Consider the following 22,871-nt stretch of genomic DNA (forward strand, 5'->3'; position numbering starts at 1 on the left):
AAAAGCCTTTCTTTTTTATGGGTTTTTGCTTACTCTTCACCAATATCATGAGTCCCAAACATCCCATTAATGAGCAATGGATTTTACATGCAGTGTTTTTCTTTATTTCATATACTCTTTCTCTTTATTTTACATACCATATCTTATTACATATGAAACATGTATGTGTGTGTGTGTGTGTCATGTAGAAACACATGACAATTTAATGGCAAATATTTCTGTAGAAGGGCAATTAAATTATGAGTTTTATTAATTTGTGTTAATCTTTGTTTATGTTTCCCAAATTTTGTACAGTAGTCATTAATATGCTCTGTAAGCGGGTAAAAAATTATTTGCAAATCACTATTTTATTCAACTGTAACTTTTTGACATATTGAGTGCCTATTAACCTTCCCTATACTCTAATAAGTATGTTTTAGAGGTACTTGTGATGTTTATTTAGTGTCTGATTTTTTCATCTAAAACATTTTTTTCAGTGTTCTCTATGGAAATAAAATCACAGAACTTCCCAAAAGTTTATTTGAAGGACTATTTTCCTTACAGCTACTGTAAGTATTTGATTGTTTTAGATCTATTGAACCAAATATTACAATTTGTTAGTTTACCCTCTATTTTCACGGAGACTTCAGAAAGATTTGACCTACAATGCTGTAGTTTAATGACATAGAAAACAGTCTCATAGCTCTAATACTGATGATGGTTGTTTACTGGAAAACACAGCTCTTTGGAATGGTCCCCAAACATTTCTCTCTACAAGGTCATGAATGTATGCATCCTGGCTCTTCTCTTATATAATGTTTGTATAAACCCTCTGCTTGTGAAACATCTATTTTGATATAACCAGTAGTAGAAAAAAGGAGATATATTAATAGTCTTGTCAACCTTGGTCCAAAGAATCTACAGGAGCAAGAGGGCTAGAATAACTTCTCCAAATACCAGGATGTTTTGCAGTGAGTCATAAAATAGCAGTAGTCCTCAAACTAATCTGTACTGAATTGTGCGTAAGTCCTCAATAGTATTCTTAAATACCATATTTCTTTCTCGATAACTGCTATCCATTTGTCTTAAATAAAGAATTCACTATATGTATTTATAAGAACCAGATTTGACCCCGTGTACTGTCTGACCATATGAAAAGTAAAATAAGAAAAAAAATATGAAAAAGGTTTTGGGTCATCAAATTCTGTTGGAAACATTAAACACCTATAGAGTAACTCACTTGTAGAAGACTCTTACCTGGAAACTTTTCATACAAATGTAAGAAGACATAATTTTTTTTTTCTCACCTGGTTCATAGTCAGTCTCCCTTAAAACTCTTAAGTTTATAATTTATTTTCTCTCTGGTGAGTGTCATTTGTTGGCATTAATTTAGTAAATATTATTTCTAATTGATAGTCTTCCTAAATGTAGATCTCATTCCTAATTTGATAAGCATATGCACATAATTATATTCTATTACTCATGCCTTAGACTTTTCTCATCATTCTGCAGAGTTGTATATCACAACTCAGTCTCTGTGTGTGTGTGTGCCTATCTCTCCCTCTCTCACACACACAGAGCCAATGTTACTTAGACCATATTTAATCTTAACTGTTTAGTTTAATTAATAAACTATGTTTAGTAAACATAGTTTATTAAACTATTAAACTATGTTTAATAGTTAAGTCACTTCACCCCCAATTCTCACCTTCTTTCTCTTACAGTAAATCAGTGAGTAATGATAAATACTGATCTTGTGACCTGACGACTTTGTTTGGGTTTTCATTTTCTTTTTGAAACATTTATTTTTTGCAGTAAATTTATCAAGTATTGCTTCTGATTTGATAGAATAATTATATTCCCACTATAAATATTTTACACATTTGTATAGTATGATATATAGCCAAATATCATCTACTAGTTACCTCTCTGTTATTCTGCATTTTTCTGGAGTGTTCTCTGTTACTGCTTTCAACTGCTCTTATTATCAATGCCCTATATGCCTCCCACTCTTAAAATGCTATCTTCTTTTTCTTTCCAAACACACTTACTGGTAGATAATGTAACAAATATGTTAATAAAACATGGGTGTCTCTATAGAACCTGACTTGTAAAGCCACCTTTACAATGTGGCATCTCTAGATTAAGACATATTCTCTTAAGATGGCCAGTATCAAAAAAGATGGCATGCTTGTCTCTTTGCAAGTAACTGAGAACTTGGTGAAGTTGAGTGTTTTAGCTTTCAACAGATGAGATTTTAGGGAGAAGAGGGAGGTAAATGAAAGAAAATTGTTATTCAATATTATTTTCCTATTCCTCGGGCCATATTGATTTAAAAATGAGTACAAATTGCCCATAAGAACATATTCTTTCAGCTTCTTCATGCTCCCCACTATTTTCTTGTCTTTAAAGATTTAACTCTGTAATTCAGTTAGCTTGTGAATTGAGGAATATTTTCAGCAATATATCAGGGATTGGAGTGGAGAGTTATGGAGTTCATCAAAACCTACCTCAAACCTTCCCTCCAGGGTTGTTAGCAAAGTACTAAATGTATCACAGGGAAGTCCAAAACCAGCTACTGAAGGGGGATCAAAGAGCAAACAGGATCACTGTGAGTCATAACCTTATATGTTCATGGAGTACCTAACAAAGCAACCAAGTAAAGTGGAAATACCCTAAATTAACTGAAGAAAACAATTTTTTTTGTTGTTGCCAAAGAGAAAACATTTTCAGTATGTTAGATAAGGAGGCATTATACTACATGTTTGTTAAATATTTGTTTGAAATTTTATAAAAGCATTAAAAATATGATAACAGAAACATAATATTAAAAAGTCTCCTGCTCAAAGAGAGGCAGACTGTCTTTTGGTAAGTAAGTGGGTCAAAACAAAACAGGTAATGATTCTACCAGCACTGAGTAGTGTTCCTAGGAAGGAAACCTGAGGGAGGAATACTTCAGTTCAGTGGAATTATGTTCTGGAAAAGGTTACAGTTGTATTCCCCAAAGTGAGACTCAGTCACCTACAACCTGTAAGAATAATGCCTGCTGAAGTATGATCTATATATCACAGTTCCACAGAACATTGATACTATATGTGGGAGAAAGGAGTATGTAGACTGTTTTATTAAATGAATATTAACAATGCAGGACTAGAGCCTTAGATGCTGTAATGCAACATGTCACTCTCGTGGAGGGTAAAGTGTTCATGCAACCAATATTTATTGAGCACCTAATATGTATTAGGCATGTGGGAAATGTCAAGGAATAAATAGAAAAGATCCATATCCCAGGAGAAAGGGTCATGCAAATGACACCCAGCAATAACATTATACATAAATAAATTACGTATAACAGAAGGAAATACACACTTAGAGAAATGGAAAATGTAGATTGAATAAAGGGAACAGAGATGTAAGGGTTGGAAAGGGGAAAGATAGACAGTATATATGAAAGAGAGTGATTGGGATAGGTTGGAAGAAGGCAGATTTGAGGAGACTCTAGGGGGAGAAGGACATAGGGGAAGAACAATCCAGACACCAGGGAGTCTAGCTTGCAAAAAAAAAAAAAAGAAAGAAAGAAAAGAAACCGGTGTAACTGGACTGGAACATCCCAGAGGAGAGAATTGGGAGGTTGCACAATACCCGATAGTGGGCTGCAGATGCTAGTGACATTTGAAGGTTTAGTGAGGACTTAGAATTTTCAAAGTGTGAAATATGATATATCAAGAACTATGTAATGTTTTGAACAACCAACAATAAAAATTAAAAAAATAAAATAAAATAAAAGTCCGTTGACAACTAAAAAATATTTTAAATAAATAAATAAAATACCAAAAAAAGAATCTATTCTGAAAATGTGAGAAGAAATTACATACGATATATAAAAATTATGTATTTACGTAACTATCAACATAAAATATTAATATTCCTAAAATATGCTAAAACATATTTTATATATATATATATATATATATTTGTCACGTATCTATAAAAAGGCATGGGTAAAAAATAAATTCATTTAGAATAAAAAAAAAAAGAATTTTACTCTGAGCCAACAGGAAGATGTTTCATGGTTCCAAGAGAAGAGTGACATGATCTAAGCTGTTTGAGAACGACCACTATATTAGATGCTATTCTGAAATTAGACTGAACTATTTCACAGAGCAGCTCAAGGTTAATAATGTTTTAGCATATATTTATGGTGTCCTTGACACCTTTCTGTGTCTGTTGTTCTCTTTCTACATCATCCTTAGTTTCCCTTAATAAGTTTTGTTGAATTCATGCATAAGTATTCATGCATACGTGAATTTTGCTGTCTCTACTACACTACACATCTCTAGCCTGTGATATCTAAACTGTTATTAAAGTTAAAATGTTAGTTTTGAGGTTAAAAGTAATGACTGGGTTTTCTCAAAGACAGTCTCTTGCAGGTGAGTTAGTGAGATGCTACACTTTAATTCTGCAACTATTTGATCAAACAGATTATTGAATGCCAACAAGATAAACTGCCTTCGGGTAGATGCTTTTCAGGATCTCCACAACTTGAACCTTCTCTCCTTGTATGACAACAAGCTTCAGACCATCGCCAAGGGGACCTTCTCGCCTCTCCGGGCCATTCAAACTATGTATGTAGATATGATTTGCATCAAATTTGATGACTGTTGTTTTCACTCTCAATATGAGAGTGGAGTCCAATGGAAGTCATGTGTGAAAAACTCTTCTGTCTGTGTTCCTGAAAGGCATTTGGCCCAGAACCCCTTTATTTGTGACTGCCATCTCAAGTGGCTGGCGGATTATCTCCATACCAACCCGATTGAGACCAGTGGTGCCCGCTGTACCAGCCCCCGCCGCCTGGCAAACAAAAGGATTGGACAGATCAAAAGCAAGAAATTTCGTTGTTCAGGTAATTTCTTGACATTTCCAAAATGTGACCAAAAACAGTGGTTATGTGAGAACTACTGAAAGCAGTCACCCTTTGGCTGGTTCCCAAACATTATAGATTCATATTTCATTTAATTTGCCCAAGAAGATAAAGAACAAGAGAATTGTAGACACAACTCATAGAGTACAAATCCACTTTTTATTTAACATTTTAAACACTATATCTAGTGGAAGAAATGGGCTATTGGCCAAGTTCAAATGATGCCTGGGTATTTCATACTGTGTACTTGGGATTCAAACATAACAAGGGCCTTTTATCTAACTCGAAATGCCTTTAAAATATGTTAAGTGTTGTGTTTGTTGTACTGTTCTCTATTGACCAATTTCAAGTAATCAATCATGTTTTCATTTCTTCAGAAAATGAACTGAGATTTGGTGACATGATGTGCTGAGGCTCAGAAGCAGGGGCAAAAACCCTCCTGATCCCCCGCCTCTCACTCCTAACGCACTTGCTCATTTTGCATTTCCTTATTTTGAATAGAATTGTGAAGAGAGATTATTTTTTTTTCCAAAAGGCTGTTTTAACCTTTTGGGAATATTACATTTATCTACCAAAAGCTAAATATAAATGTATTGAATTGCTATTAAATGGAGTGATTGCTTCATTGAAAGGCACTATTTCCTTTAATCTCATTTTATTTATATTCTGATGATAGAACAAATTCTGTATGTTTTCAGTAGTATGCTGCTTAACTGTTCCAGGTGTATTCACATTCAGCAGTTAATTCATACTAAATGCTAATATCAAAATGAGGCTGGTTATTGTCTGTAATTACAGATGCACTTATTATTCACTGTGCATTACTGTACTCTGGCCTCTGCTGTGAATATACATTTTTATTTAGTAATCTATAGTAACTTGAATCCATTCTTAATCTAATATAACTCGTATCTCTGCTTGCTGACATTCAGGTGCATCTTCTATTTTTTTTTCTCTTTTTTTATTTAGCTAAAGAACAGTATTTCATTCCAGGTAGGTTTTGCTCGGTGGTAGGACTAACCGCAGACACCCTTTCCTCACTCTATAAAATATCTTCTAAAACTTTGATATGCATGCTTTTGAAACTACAGTGAATACTCTATAGGTAGATTGACTTATGCATAGATCACTTGTAGCTGTTTCCTGAAAACCTGACCTTTGCATGCAGCTTATGATGTTAAACATATTTATTATTAAACTCCCACCTTTTTTTCTCTCCCTTTCACTTTGGCACATTATCTACAATTTCTCACAGTAGCTAAAATGTTTGAACCTATGGCTTTCTACTTAAATCATTTTTTCTCCTTACATTGTATACCTGATCTTTCAGCCTGTTTTTAAAATATAGCTTACTGAGCTAGTTTTAAAGACAGAGGCCTTCTGTTGTCAAAGAGCTATTTCTACATGAAATCAGTTAGAGACATGAAGTATTGCATTTTCAAAAGAAGTCTTACTTTTTAAAAAACTTTTTATGTAAAAAAAGAATAATTCTTTTCCTACTTTTGCTTCACTTTTTATATGAAAATAGCAGCCTCATGCTGATTTATGTGACTTATTCCTTATTAGTTTGTGACTACAATCTTGCAAATCTGGAGTTACAATGTAACTCCATAAAAGATTACTGATGTCCATTATGAAAACATTAGAAGTTCATGGGCACTGAATGCCTTGAATAATTTAGGTAGATGGATAAAGTGTTTCTAAGAAAAGTAATTGCAATGTGTTATCACTTCAATCTTAACATTCCCAAGACTGATGATTCTAGAGCTAGCTCTTTAGACTATGTTCCTTTACTTATTTTTTTCCTTGCCTGCCAATTGTGTAAAATGCCTCTTGACTTTTTTGTTTTAAAGTATTATTTTTAAAAATATATATTAAGCATTGATTGGCTACTTTCACCATCTTCTGGGTATATTCTAGACTATAATATGTCTGGAGAGCTATAAATAAAAAAAAATATGTTTGCAGAGTGCTCAAAACCATATTTACTTTCTTAAGAGGAGTTCTGGGTTAGATCTGTATGTTAAAGAAATATAGTTTTGCTATTATTGAATTATAATTTATATAATTTCATGCATTTAATATATTTAGTTATATTACTAAATTCAAATGTCCAAATAATATTTTACACATTATATTTGGCTGTATCACAGTAAAATGCTGAAATGAATGGTTGATTGACCTTCACTGGCAAAACATTATTATTTTGATCTAATTATTAAGTGGAAAGTCATCTGATAGCTATTACTTAAATTAAAAAAAAAAGCCACATTTTAAATCCCAGACCACCTATAGGATAATACTTGAATATGATTTAAATCCAAAAATTACAGCAGTTAATTTAATTGCTACTGAATTATTCAAATTCTATTTTAGTATATTTTATTAAAAACTTAGAAGTTAATATTTCCATTTCACCAAATGGAAACAAAGTCAGATTGTTTTCATAATTCTGATACAGTTTTTCCTCTTACTGGCAGAAAAAAATCAAGTAAGGTTTTAGAAAACATATTTTATACATGATATCACATCTTAACTTTCACTTTCTGATAATTAAATTTATATTAATTAAAATAAGAATTATAGATGCCAGGACTCAAAAGGATTCTTTACACTTTTTTTTTCTAAAATCTTAATTAGAATTTGAGTCTATTTAACAAATGACCATATAGCAAATATCATTGCCATGGCTACAGATTATTTGAAGTACATTCAGTCAATCTGTCAGTTAGACTCTGTTACCAGTATATGCTTATTTCACTTTGGACTTAAGTCAAAGGCACAATAAAATAGATCCTCAGTAAATACTATGGCATTCATTGCCAGAGGTAATATAACTATCATATTGGCATTGCACACTTGCAATGAGATTCTGATTCCATTTCTGCTAAGTGAACATTATTTACAAGTTGGAAAGGTCATTAAAAAGCATGTTAGCTACAACCTAAAGATTAATCCAAATGTTCTAATGATAGTCCTTGAGGATCTCTGTGATTAATTTCTCATTCACTTTTATATGCTTACTTGCCTGCTGCCATTCTATATAGCATCCTCCATATCACAGTGATAACTCAAAACAATGTCTCTCACAGAGAGTTCATCCTTTAAAGGAATCGACAAGAACTTAATTTGTACTGTGCATCCTTTATGCCATTGCTTTTTCTGTAAAGTCATCATGCTTCAAAAAAAAAATATTATTACTTTTACAAAGCATGACAAATCCCATCACATCATGCTATTCCCCTATAGTTGCTATGGTAAAGAAAGGACACAGAGAGCATAGTTGGATGTATATATGTCTGTTAACCTTAATTGGGATTACTCTGTCTTTCTTTCCTTCTTGGTGATCTTTACTTTTACAGGAATTCACCATTGGGGCTGTAAGTAAAAGTGTCTGATCTGAAACATAATGTCCTCCCTTTTCAATCCTGGTGTATCTTCTTCTAGTCTCGGTCTTTTGCGCCTATTTTTTTTTTTTTCAAGAAGAAACCACAGATCTTTTGAGCTTCTCTGTTGTCCTTGTAGCTCACATTCAACTTCTTCCTGGACCTTGTTCCCGAAAGCTGTGGTTTCCATTCTGCAGTTCTGAGGAACGGTGGAGGCATCTTTCAGTATAGCCCCTTCTTTGTGTTTCCAGGAAAGCTTCGGTAGTAATACTCTTACTATGGTCATAAACATTCTGCGGGAAGAATGCATGTCATGTAAACAGTATTACACTTCCAGAACGCCTGTAGCTTTTCTCCTGCTCCCTTCATCTTTCCTCCTGGTCTTACCTGTGGCCTAGTGGTTGGTGTAGTGATAATGTAGCGAGATTTTCTGTTGTGCTTGATCTAACCATGTGGTTGCGAGGTATGAGTAAAACATGGTTCCGTCAAGCACCATGGAACGTCACGCAGCTTTCTACAGCATGACAAGCTGCTGAGGCTCAAGTCAGGATTTACTTGTCTCTTTTTATAAACTCATCAAAAAAGAAAAAAAAAAGAAAGAAAAAAAGAGGGCTTTTTAGGCTTTTCTGAAGATTATGTGAGAGGGAGAGAATAATACAAGTCCACAGAAATTTAAAGACCTGAGTATATCCATTTGCCTTGAAAGCCCTAATTTACAATGACATACAGGAATATGTTTATTACCAGATACATTTTTAATTCTCGAAGCAGGAAAAAAAAATAAAAAACTTTTTTTTTTTTTAACAATTAATAGCCATTGTGTGATTAGCTGTGAAATAGGCTAGAATGGCTCAGTGGATCAGCAGAAAGTACAGCTGTGAAAAGCTCAACTTTATTAATGTTTTCCTGTCATGTGAATCTGGTCACTCTTTTTTCCAGAAAATTTCAAGCCTTTCTTTTAACCCTCTCCTTACATCCATTGACCAAAATTCCCTAAGTTGTATCCCTGCTGCATAATCTATAGTTATCTTACTTTTTTCTTCCTACAAATGAATCAATGTTCTAACCTTTGCACTCAGTGTTTCTTTCTTTGGCTTGAATCCTCAATAGGTACGGAAGATTATCGATCAAAATTAAGCGGAGACTGCTTTGCAGACTTGGCTTGCCCTGAAAAGTGCCGCTGTGAAGGGACCACAGTAGATTGCTCCAATCAAAAACTCACCAAAATCCCGGACCACATTCCCCAGTACACTGCAGAGCTGTAAGTTCATCCTCCAAAAAATCCTGGTTGGGAGGGAGGGACTTTTTAAAAGCATCAGAGCAAGAAAAAAAAATTAATACCTTTATTTTATTTATTTATTTTTATGGGGTGCTGAAGATGGAACCCTGTGCTTCACACTTGCTAGGCAAGGGCTCTACCACTGAGCCACAACCCCAGCCAGAGCATAGCAATTTTTGTCTTGACATTTTTAATCTCAATAATTACATTAATTTTAGTGGATACACATTACATTGATCTACCTCTTCTTTGCAGAAGCTTAGTTCATCTTTCTAGCTAAAAACACAGTTAAAAATTAACTTCTCTCTCAGAATTCAGTGAGCAATCACTACTACTACTAATAATAATAGTGATTATTTGATTCCTATTTGTTATTATAAACCCATTTCTAAGAACTTAGTACATTCTTGACATACACAAGCCTTACAACAACTAAATAAAGTAGACTGAGAGTCTCCATTCCAGATCTCAGTTAATTGTGAATCATATCAGGGAATCTTTTTATATCTATTTTTCTACTTTATTGACTCACAGATGCAAGGATTCAGTGATTGGCAAGTATTAAAGCACAAAAGATAGTATTTTCTAGACAATGGATGACAGAAAATAGAAAGTTGAGGAGACAGAGTGTAAGCAGATTTTGTTTTACAAGTCTAACATAAGACCTAGCAAGTACAGGGGATCAAATTGGTGTGTGGAATCATTTGCAGATCCTGTACCCATGTATGGTTTATCTTACAGACTTTATTTATAAAAGTAAGACCTTTAGTGTTAGTGTTCTAAACATTGAAAAAAAAAAAAAGAACACTAGTGAAATCTCATCATCTTCTGAACATCTTAGCAACACGAATGTCCGGCACCATCTGGTATCTGTCATTGACTGCTTTGCTGAGTTGGTTGGTCTGTGTGTGTGTGTGTATTCCTTCTGTCTTCAACAAGATTATAGCTCCTGGCTGACAGGGATTGTGTGTGTTATAGTTTATCTCCCACTGTGCCTATACACATGCCTGTTACTTAATGAATTTTAAGCAATTTGAATAATTAAAAATAAAGTAATGCCTTTCAAAGAGTTGACAGAAACAAACTCCTTTGTGATTATCATGATATTTTTAGCACTTGTTTGTTCATGGCAACATTTAATACCTCCAAGACTTGAGAAATGTATAAGGACTATGCAGCAAAAGCCCTGAACTCTATTTCATTAGCCACATAGGGATTATACTTATTTCCAAGAGCAGTATACACAATAGGTATTTTGTCAATTAAGAATTGTAGTAGAAACTAGTCCGTAATGTAGGCTTTAGCAAAAGTTTCTCTTTGCATTTTAAAAACTGGTAATTTAAAAAATTGTGCACATAAATTTATTACTAGGAAGAAAACACTTGCAAACCATGCATCTGATGAGGGATTTATATCCAGAATATATGAAGAACTCTTGAAATTGAGCAATTAAAAAAAATACATTATCTAATTAAAATATGATCACAATTACCTGCATGGATCTTTCTCTAAAGAAGTTATGCAAATGGCCAATAAACACATGAGAAAATTTTCCATGTAATAAGTCATCAGAGAAATGTCAATTAAAACCACAGTGAGATACCAATTCACACTCATTGGAATGCTTATAAAACAAACAATAAAAAGGATAATAGTAAGTCAGGGAAATTGAATCCACATGCCCCTTTGGAAAACAGTTTATCTGACCCTCAAAATGTTAAATATATTTACCATATGATCCAACAATTTTATCCTACATATTCAAAAGAATTGAAAAGATATTCATATAAAACCTTTATGTCAGGCTTCATATTAGCATTTTTCATGATAGCCAAAAAGTGGAATATCACAGATGTCCAACAACTGATAAATACATAAATGCAGTATGTCTGTTTTAGTTGCCTTTTACTATGATATGACTTAAAGGCCTGACAAGAACAATTTTAGAAGAGGAAATGTTTGTTTGAGGGCTCGCAGTTTCAGAGGTTTCAGACCATAATCACTTGCTGGCTCCATTCCTGAGGACTCCACATGATGCAGAATATCATGACAGAAGAGTGTGGCAGAGAGAAGCAGCTCACATGATGGTCAGTGATCAGGAAGCAGAGAGAGATAGACTTGCCATATACAAAATACATACCCCAAAGGCATGTCCTCAATGATCCACCTCCTCCAGCCACACCTTACCTTCAATTACCACTCAGTTAAGGAGGGGATTAATTCACTGATTAGGTTAAGGCTCTCTTAACCCAATAATTTGTCCTCTAAACCTTCGTGTATTGTCTCACAAATGAGCTTTTGGTGGACACCTCACATACAAACCATAACAACGTCCATGCAATTATTCAGTCATAAAAATTATGAAGTACTGATAATATATACTACAGTATGAATGAAGGTGTAATACATCATACGAAGCAAAAGAAGGTAAACACAAGAGGCCATATTTTGTATGAGTCCATTGATATGAAATGTCCAAAATAAGAAAATCAATGGAAACAGGAAGTTAATTTTTGCCAAAACTAGGGGTTGGCAGGGTTGGGGTGGGTAAGATTTGGAGGGACTGGTAATGATTATGGTGTTTCTTTATGGGTTGGTGAAAATATTCTGGAATTAGATGACAGAGATGGTTGATCAAACTTGTGAATACACTAAAAACCACTGAACTGTGCACTTAGAAAAGGGTGAACTTTATGGGATGTAAATTGTATTACAATAAAGCTGCATATAAAAAAATATGGAGCAAGTGATTAGGAAAAAAATGTCAAAAAATACAAAGGGAAGGGACAATCATGAAAAACAAGTTAAAAGTTTGTTCTAGAGGTTACTGAGAGGTGGTTTTGATTATTGGTTTTCCTTACTTTGCACTCCTTAACATGCTTTATTCCATAATTAAAATTCAAGTGAAATTTGGAAAAGAATAATAGTACTTTTCACAAATCCTCTGTGATATTTCTACTATATTTTATTTTAAAGTGATCATTAAATACTGTTTTTATTCAGTATGACTAATATTTAATCCCTTGCTAAGTGTTGGTAATGAAACCTTCCTGTCTTTTTTCCCTAGCCGTCTCAATAATAATGAATTCACAGTATTGGAAGCCACAGGAATCTTTAAGAAACTTCCTCAGTTACGTAAAATGTAAGTCATTTGTTGGTTATGTTAAATTTCTCAGGTGTTTCCTTGTGTTTTCCCTTTCCTTTGAAGTTTTATCTGCGTTTCTTTCAAAATTGGAAAATATAAAAAAAAAATCCAGGCAGATTTCCATATGTGAACTTAGGGTAATCTCTGAGAGGAATCTTGCCATGTGTTCAAACAATGCCAACCAAAGCCTTAGCATCTTACTGGAACACAGACAGCTGGTCTGTTATATGGCCACAGCAGGAATCCAGCAATCTAAGCACATTAAAATGGGTTCAGTGATATTTTGTAACTTCCTTTACTGTTCCCCAAACCATGCTGTGACTTCTCTTTCTGCAGATTCATGTCAACTCTTTGACTTTTTGCTTCATTAAACTTTCATTAGAAGATAGTGGAAATTAATGATTGGCAAACTGGCTTCATAGCTCATCTGTTACATGTCATACGGCTCATATTTTAAAAGAAGTTGATAAACTCAGCAATTTCCACACATTGTGTATCCTACAATCCTGGGAAGGAGTGAGGAAAGGGAGGGAGGGACAGGACAGAGGCCCAACAGGTAAGGACAAGGAAGTACTCTCCACAGGAGATGAGACCTCTGCAGGAGAAGAGAAGTGTTCTTCCAGGACATCCTTGTGGTCACAGTGTCCCTGGCCCATTCTCCCTGAGACTGCGAGTGCAGAGCTGATCGAGCCTCCTGCCCTGCACTTCACCTACGTGTTGTGCTGCCTCTCAAATGTTCTGTTATTTTTTAATTGCCGTCTTTCTGACTGATATTAAATATACTTCTTGTTTATCTGTAAGATGACTTCAAGGCAGCAAGTATTTATAAAACAGCTACTATGAGCAATGTTCTGGGAGAAAAAAAAATTACAAAAAAATTATTTTGTTTCGGTGGGGTGGGGGTGGCCACTCCTATTCTTGGAGTGAGCAGTGAGAAAGAAAAAGAGGCTATAGAAAGATGTTCCCTGAACTGGATGTGCTTGTTCTCCGGGCAAGCAATGTAGTGTCTGATTTCAAAAATACACTGACAGTGTTTTTTGTTTCCACAAATTATTGCATGTGAAGTTTAACTGGGAATATACCCATATCCAAGTACATTTCTGATACAAGGTAAATGCTAATAATGTTTTAGCCTATCTTCCTTCTCTTATTCAGTTGCTCTCTTTTAGCCACTAATTCACAAAATAATTTGAATCAGAGATATTTCTATGAAAAATTCCTTACTGAGCCTTGCAAAGGACATAGAGATTATATAATCCATTACCTAGCCTCAAGAATTTTGTACTCTGGAGGATTTGGAGGGATCATTTTGACATGAATCAGGCTGATATTTTTTGCCATAGACATTCCGTCTTAGTGTTACTGTCCCTTTGGCTTCATGCATAAGGTAAGGGGTGGGTTTTCAGCACTCTGGCAGTACTGGGCATTGGAAAAGCTTGGACATTGTGGAAGGCTTTATTCAGTAGAAAAAAAAATGGTCAAGCATGTGTCCTCTTTGTTAGAAATAAATCATTTACTCTTGGTTTGCACAATTTTTTTTTAGCAACTTTAGCAACAATAAGATCACAGATATTGAGGAGGGAGCATTTGAAGGAGCATCTGGGGTAAATGAAATACTCCTCACCAGTAACCGTTTGGAGAGTGTTCAGCATAAGATGTTCAAGGGATTGGAAAGTCTCAAAACTTTGTAAGTAGTCTTTATTATTCATTAGTCCATTATTCGTCCTAATCCTGGGAGGGCAGAAGATGCCTACCCTCCCCCATCCACCCAGTCTCTGTTTCATCTCTCTCTCTTTCTCTTATACACCCCCTTACACACACACACACACACACACACACACACACACACATATCTTCTGTTAAGGCAGACATTTCCCTTTATTCCAATATTCCTGTCCTTAATATGCTGTAGGCATGTTGTCAGGGGAAGCCTTCGTCTCCTTGTTGAATCGTGTGTCTTTGTTTCAGTGCCTCTGCATATCTGGCTTACCTGTTCTGATTCAAAAATAATCATTCTCTTTCCTTGTCTTCAAATACCTTATATTCCCTCTTAGTCCAATGACTTGAAATTTCAGTTCCCAGTAACCCTTGCAACCATAGAATTGTAACAGCCTATCTGGAGACTATATGTGTCTGCCCCTACAAGTTTTTAGTGAAAGAAACACTGGCTGGTTCTGGATCTATTACCATCTGGTGGCAAAGAAAAGGCACTGAGAGTTGTGTCTGTTTGCTCAAGGGCAAAGAATTTGAGAGAAAGCAATCCTTTGTGTTTCCAAAAGGTTATTGGTCAGGGAGGACGGGAAGTGGGTTGAATAGTAAGTATAGTACTTTTATGTTATTTGAATTTTCTACAGTACATATCTATTTTCATTATCTTTCAAGTTATGTTGGACCAAAGTGGTGGCCTGAAAACTGGAAGAGAAACAAACCAAACTAAAACCTTTGGAGGGAATGAAGGCAACCATTTGTAACAAGAAGCTTTGGTGATTGTAGTGAAGAGAGGCCCAAATTTCACGGTCTCCCTTAATCCCTGAAATCCTTGTAAAGCCAGGAGGGCTGGACCTGATCACCTAGGGACTCCATTGCAGCTCTTTATCAGAGGAAAAGGAGAAGGCCATTTCCCCAGCCAGTGGGATGTGTTTAGTAGCATCCCAAGTTCAAATGTGACCAAAAAAAAAAAAAAATCTCTGCACTAGAACAGATCTGTGCTTCTTGAACTTCTCAGGAATGTCCTGGAACTTAACCATCCAACAGGACCAGCCTGTGATCTGCATAGCTTTCCCATTGGCTTATTTAGAGACCATCCATAATGACATGCAGATGTGCACTCAGATAGTGAGTATTTGGAAAAGACAGTGAAGAATGTATAGAAGAAGGGTAAAGAAGATATACCATAGGTGGTTGTGTCTAACCTTCCCCTAAACTGTTCCAGGTAGCTCAGCAGAACACAAATCCTGCAATAAGAAGCAGCCTTCTTCTCAGATAGCAGTTAAGGGACTACCTTGTTACTGGGATCTTCTCCTTGGCAGAGGAGGGCTGTGAAGAGAGAATGGGGAGCAGGCCTTAACTCCCCCTGTTTTAGTTCACTCAGGCCACCACAACAAGATACCACACATTCGATGCCTTAAGGGGCAAAAATTTGTTTCTCACTCTTAGAGGCTTGAAGTTCAAGATCAAGGTGTTTGACAGGGTGAATTTCTGGTGAAGCCTCATCCTTTGCGTGGTGGAGGTCATTCTTGCTATGCCTAAATGGCCTTTCCTCTGTGCTCATGTAGAAGGAAACATCACACATGAAGGTTCTGCTGTCTCTTCCTCTGTCCTTTGAGAACAGGGCCCTACAATCGTAAACGCACTTAATATTTTACTAACCTAAAGACCCTCTCTTCTAATACAGTTGCATATGGGGCTGAGGGCTTCATAGTATGAATTGAGGGGACAAAATTCAGTCCATAACACCTCTCAAAAAATGCTTATCAAGGTATTTCTTCTGTCTAGTGACATTCACAGGACTCTCCCTGACAGGAGCTGTCTAAATTTACCTTTTTTCTTTCATTTTACTTCTCTGGCTATGTTTGTGCTTATTATGTTTCAGTACCTGATTCAGGCACCCACTGACTCTTTCCTGAATCCTCCTATGCTGCACAAAGTAGAGTCACTTAGCACCAAACTTGGAGTACACAACATTTTAGAGTAGGTTTATCTGCAACAATCTATTCTTGCTTGTGGGCTTTTTCAGCTTAGGGCTCTAAAGATTTGACAACACATCCTAATTTATCCTAGACTTCCCAGCTCTTTAGGACTAGTTATACGTGTACCTATTTCAGCAAATCTTTGAATTCCTTGACATTTTGGGCTAAATTTGGTGCACACATGTGCTTACAGATTTTTCCAGCAACAGAGTAAAATTTTTTCCAACTTCTCCTCGGGTCCATGACTCTGAATAAGACTAAGACCAAGTGCTTTCTCTTATATGACAAAGAAAAGTGCTGCTGGGAATACTTTTCCATTGTGCATTTGTTTCTTAAAGTAAGAGAAGGCTTTGATGAGGAAGGCATCATCCTTTATTATAATCAGTGACATAGCAGAAGGCAAAGGTGTGTAATTCTTATTTATTAGAGGTTGATCTGGAATTTTAAGGCAACTCTTGGTTGTTCATTTGGTTTTGCCTCTCTTATTTTCTGAGGTCATCTAGTAGAGTGATTAACTTATGTTTAGAAAAATTAATGAATACATTGATTGCACAGGAATTCTGAATCTGATTTATAGCAACTATCCATATTCAACCAGGATTTTTAGAAAACTTTTTAAAATGTGTCTCCTTTTGAAGCCCCACAGATAAATAGTTTAGTAAAGATTTCTGAAATAAGCTGTCTTTAGCAGTGATGAGGAAATGACAAGTGTTAATCCTATTAATGAAAATACCTAAAAATAAATGGTCATAGTTTTTCCAGGGTAAACCTATTTAAACTTCATTGTGGACAACTGGGTTGTTACTCTTGCCTCATTTTTAGTTTCTGAGCTTGAGACAATGAACACATATTCATAAATAAAACAGTCTGTGCAAGCATTATGAATACTCAGTCGTGTCTGGCTCCCCAGCCACTGTTTGACATTGACTCACTATCTGAGTCCCTGGATGCCCTCAGTTCCTCATCTGCAACAGCTATTGATTCTTTTCTCCCTCCTTTCTGCTCAACCTCAAATGTCATACTACCATGAATACACAAATCACAGGGCTTCAAGGACTCAGAGAGCTGTAGGTGAATTGGGACATTATGTAATCTTGCAAACATAATTATAGCATCAAAAAGAAAACATTTCAACCCTCATCACGGAATTGTAAATCCGTACAAGCTCACCTGCCTTTTGCAAATGAATTTAATCATTGATGACTCTGAAAATTTTACTCTTGCTGGATGTTCTCAGTGCATCACGATTTCTAATGGCAAGAGAACATTCAAAAAATACTAATGAATGCTACATATTTTTGAGGGATTATTTTGATTCTCAATTAGGCAAAATTGATTGTCTGCTGCTGTATCTCCATAACAATGTCCTCCTTTTCTCCCTCAGGATGTTGAGAAGTAATCGAATAAGCTGTGTGGGGAATGACAGTTTCATAGGACTCAGTTCCGTGCGTTTGCTTTCTTTATATGACAATCAGATTACCACGATTGCACCAGGGGCATTCGACACTCTCCATTCTTTATCTACTCTGTGAGTATGAAAAGAGCATCTTTATTTATGTGTTATCAACTCAGCGTATTATATTTCTTACTTTTATTAATAGCATTTAGCATATTATTAAACATTTCATAAAAATGTGATCAAGGACTTAGATATTTAAAAAGGACACATTTGTTCATGTTAAATTTAATTTTTATAAATATTACATTAAATTAAAAACATATTTAATATTTTCTGTCCTTTTTTTAATAATGGGATCAATATGAAAATTAATTTCTAAATTTTAAAAATATTGCAACTTGACAACATTTGCAAATAAATACAATTTTATATTTTTTCTCAGTATTCTCATGTTGAAGTATTTTCACTCATTTTTCTCACATTGAAGTATTTTCATTATAAGTCTCATAAAAACAGAATTGATAGGCTATTGCCAACAAACTGTGCTCAAAAGAATCATTCATGATGACAAGAGATACATTAAGATGACCAGACCAACAATAAAACCTGTTCACTAGAGGACATTGACTATAATATTAGGAAAATGTTGAAGAAATAGGTTGAGTCTGTGCAAGAGTATATTTTATGTAGACAGTTTGAAAAAAAAAATGTAGGTCTATAACAGAACTTGGAAAGTATCAAAAAAAAAAAAAAACAACCTCCAAAGAATATATTTCAGGCCTTTGGTATATCAGTGTCTGAAAAACAGTGCTAGAAATTATGAATTATACCTGATGATTTCCTGGTCATGCTGTTCTCCAAATATGCTAACCTAACTCAATAGGAGGGGAATAAAGACAGAGGGCATGGGGAAGCAGGTTTAACATACCTCAAATCACTGAAGAAGTCATTTGAGGGAAACATCCATCCATCAATAAAGTAGTTAATCCTTTTTCCACATAAAACTTGACATTTTACATGGAGTGACTAATTTGTGCATATTAAAGATGGCATGTTTATAAATAATGGGATTGTCAATAGGTTTGTGCTGAAGTGGTGAGATGCCAAAAGTATTGAGATTTGTAGAAGTAAATTCATTTTTATAACTGGCATTTAATCAACTCAGCTGTCAGTTTAGATAGCAAACCTATTCTCTGGAGCAAATAAGAGATGGGAATCTTGAGATGACAAATTAATGAAATAGCTGTTGTCAGGTTAAACTCAATAATATAAAGTAATCAGCCTTCATCTTTATATTAAATTACTGCATTATCAGTCTAGGGAAGTTTGACAGTAAGTCAGATTTCTGACAAGTTTAAATTATTTCTAAATGAGATATCTATCAGGATCCACTGCATAAACTCCAAATTGCTGCCTTCACTCTCTTTTATACATGAAAATTATTTGAAGAATTCTCTTTTCTGCAAGTGTTGTTATTGTTTAAATTTTAGACATAAATATTTAAGCAAAAATATACATAGCATATGTCGCATGGGATTGTGAGTGAATGGGGGATGTGAAAACAAGACTAACAAGGAATTGTTCCAGCAGAAACCTGCAGGGAGATATGGCATGGGGTTTTGAGAAGACAATAAAATCCTAAATTAAACTGTGCATTTTTTGCATATGGTGCTTAGAAACCTCTTGGCCAATCCTTTTAACTGTAACTGCTACCTGGCTTGGTTGGGAGAGTGGCTCAGGAAGAAAAGAATTGTAACTGGAAATCCTCGGTGCCAGAAACCATACTTCCTCAAAGAAATCCCCATCCAGGACGTGGCCATTCAGGACTTCACTTGTGATGATGGTAAGAGACTCTTGCCATTTTTGGTCCCAGGCATTCCCATGCCCATCCATGCACCAGTGCCTGAATGTGCAGCAGACCTTGGCTCTGTGCAACATGTGATGACTGTGCATCTTTTGCTTTGCTTGTTGTTTATTTTGTTTTGGCAGCAGGATACTTCTTTTCTCAGATTTGTCCTCTCACATCCGAGTTTTCTTGATGTGAGTTTCTGAGTGTTTTAGAAGATTTTCTACTTTCCAACTTGTGATTGATACTATTTATATAGCTTCATTTTAACTTTTCTTTATTATCCTTGGCATCTCTTTTAGGAACTGCCATTTTCAAATGAGAAAAGCAATTGACTTATAAAGTAGAAGTTCTCGTAAATCTGACAAAAGTAATAGTTTTCGATTTTAATGCTCTATCATTGCAATTGATTCTTGTAATAGCACTTAAGGTAGAGAGAGCAGATTCTATTATTATTACCAGTGAACAGAGAACTAATTTGAGCTCTGTATTTCAAAGTGAGGGACCCATGCAGTTTTTCCTTATCATTTTAAGTTAAGCTGCCCCTTTATGTCTCTTCACGAATGTCTATGTATAGTTTTTTCCATAACTCAGTCCATTTATATGCCATAATTGTAAAAATAAAGTCCAAATAGCTGAACAAATATGGTTATATTAGTAATACAAATTGTGAACTATTTTCTGAACTTCTGCCCTAGGAAGTCTGAAAACAATGGCATATAGAATGTGTGGTATCAATTTGTATATAGTTATTGCTGTATACATAAGTGATCATATGACTCCAGACCCTTGGCGTTTGTTAATTGAATGGCATAAAAGCCCTTTTAGGCCTTCAGAACCACAAATCTGGCTCTTTCCTCTGTTCATTTAGGAAATGATGACAACAGCTGCTCCCCACTCTCTCGCTGTCCTACGGAATGTACTTGCTTGGATACAGTGGTCCGATGTAGCAACAAGGGCTTGAAGGTCTTGCCCAAAGGTATTCCAAGAGATGTCACAGAGTTGTAAGTAGCACCCATCTTTCCCTTTCCCTCACAATTAATGATTTACACACCAAGGAAAACGAAGATCAAACAAGAATCTTTAGAATCCTGTTTGCAAATTATATTCTAAAAATGGTTAATAATTATCATGCAAAACTGTAAACCTGTAATTGGGAATTGCTGGTTGGGTGTGTTTTCCCTTTTCCACAGTAGGATTTCTCAGTGCCTTTATTACGCTGAGGTTCAGCATTAAGCTCCAAGTGAGAATGGTAAAATATTGGGTAACTCCCGCTCTTATCCAACCCTATATCCCTTTATACATTGAGCATTTTATAGGAAAAATGTCGCATTGAATGCACTTTGGTAAATGCTTAAAGTTAATTTATTTACAATGTCTAGGATATTCCATATGGTTAATTCTTCTTCACCTGTATAACCCCTGCGACAGCATCTCACATGTAAGATAAATAATTATCTGAGAGGTAGCAGTAACAGGCATAACCTTTGCCCATAAAAAGAGGCATTTGATGTTTTGTTCCTAAATCAAAGACTGTTAGATCCTAAAGGATGCAAGGCCAGTTATCCCTGACATTTCCATAATCAATATATAAACACAAATTACATGTCTAATTTCCGCATACCTAGACCTTCCTACTTCAGACTTTCTGCCCATACTTGCCTGGCTGCATCCTTGCTACATATGCAGAATAGAATAAACCAGGGACTGTGCTGCTAGAATAATGAAGCCTGCCTGCTCCTTTCATTCCAATTTTTTTATCTCTAAACTAAAATTTGGTGTGCAAATGCTTGATATAAATCCAACTAAGCCATTTTGCCTCTGTTTTATTTTTATCCTTACAGAACTGTGAATCAGTAATGATTTAAATGTACATGTAATTAGTGTAGAACTGTACCTGTAAATTCATGCAGACACATGTGAGCATTAAATGGGCAGCTCTGATAAGCTTTGGAAACGTACAACATAAAGAAGGAACTTATTTTCGAATCATGTCCTGTTCACAGATTCTATTTTGGTCTTGAGTGGCACATTTAGAGAACACAGGCACGATTTGAGCACATGTGCTCACAACATCCCTTTTATCTTTGAACTGCTGTCGAGTGTTCTTTTACTACCAATCACAGTAGTTAATTAGCTGTAAGCACTGCTTTATATATGTGTAATTAAATACTTCATCCTTGTTTTAGTATGTTTTTATTTCTAAAGACCACATGGGCCCCACAGACCTCCCTCTGCCTATACAGTGTTCTGTACACAAAACCTCAATTTTAGAAACAGTCCAGGGAGGAGCATAACATTTAGATCACTTTTGATGCTAAATCTTTCTTTAGACAATTTTAAATGGCCTTTGGCCCCCATCCCATCAAATGGTTTTAGACATTCTTTAATTTCTATATCAAGCTCCATTGAAAACCTGCTTGATTCACCCTGTCTATATCATCTATGTTTCTGCCATAAGTTGAATTTTCAATCTGTTTGATATAAATCCAATTGAGCCATTTTGCCTCTGTTTTATTTTTATCCTTACGGAACTATGAACCAGTATTATTAAAAAGTGAACAAATTATTAAAAAGTGGTATTTTTTCTCTAGACAAAGCTGGTTATTGAGATGAGAATATTAACTCACCTCTTAGAATTCAACTTTTACCTCCCAGAGAGCCTCTCCTTAGAACCTCGCCAAGTCAGCAAGACCCTTCATTCTAGTAACATATATGCATATATTAGAAATCGCTCATATGTCTATTTTATTAAATGGTTAAATAACTTGGCAAAATAAGTATATATTGGTGGACAAGCCTGAACAAATGTTGTCCATCACTTTTAATCAGTTCCATTTAACTCTCCTTAGATTGTTTACATGTAAACTTTCACATCCTGAGTCCTTTTGTCCTTCTGCTGTGACATTTCCTGGAGTAAAAGCAGCATGCTGAAGTATATGGAACGATGCCTCCCTCTAGTGGAAACAAGGAAAACTTAGCTAAAAGACAGGAAGGAGTCAAAAACATGAAGTCATTTGAGCAAGTATCAGGAGGCATAACATGTTCCAACTGTGAATCACACATCCATTACATGTTTAGACAACTCATCCCTTTTATATAAATGTTTTCATTTTGAAATATTAAAAATGGATTGGTAGCATAGGCAACTTCTCAAATTCTATATCCAGCAAAATTCCAACTTTTAAATGGAATCTCGAGACTGGCTACTACACTGGATAGGAAGG

At 35.2% G+C, this 22,871-nt stretch overlaps 1 protein-coding gene across 5 annotated transcripts in view; it reads left to right on the plus strand.

Moving 5' to 3' along the window:
* Window positions 1-22,871, plus strand: part of Slit2 (slit guidance ligand 2) — a 342,136-nt gene that overhangs the window by 260,230 nt on the left and 59,035 nt on the right. For 3 of the 5 annotated variants that reach the window (XM_048784262.1, XM_048784263.1, XM_048784266.1), the window contains 10 exons: window positions 477-548; window positions 4,461-4,604; window positions 4,719-4,882; window positions 5,870-5,893; window positions 9,397-9,547; window positions 12,633-12,707; window positions 14,254-14,397; window positions 17,784-17,927; window positions 19,475-19,641; window positions 20,516-20,648. In XM_048784262.1, the coding sequence (XP_048640219.1) occupies window positions 477-548; window positions 4,461-4,604; window positions 4,719-4,882; window positions 5,870-5,893; window positions 9,397-9,547; window positions 12,633-12,707; window positions 14,254-14,397; window positions 17,784-17,927; window positions 19,475-19,641; window positions 20,516-20,648 (1,218 nt within the window). The remainder of the gene's footprint in view (window positions 1-476; window positions 549-4,460; window positions 4,605-4,718; window positions 4,883-5,869; window positions 5,894-9,396; window positions 9,548-12,632; window positions 12,708-14,253; window positions 14,398-17,783; window positions 17,928-19,474; window positions 19,642-20,515; window positions 20,649-22,871) is intronic. The other 2 variants (XM_048784264.1, XM_048784265.1) reach the window with 1 other exon arrangement.

This window comes from Marmota marmota, unplaced genomic scaffold (genome assembly GCF_001458135.2).
Source record: "Marmota marmota marmota unplaced genomic scaffold, marMar, whole genome shotgun sequence".
Classification (NCBI taxonomy): domain Eukaryota; kingdom Metazoa; phylum Chordata; class Mammalia; order Rodentia; family Sciuridae; genus Marmota; species Marmota marmota.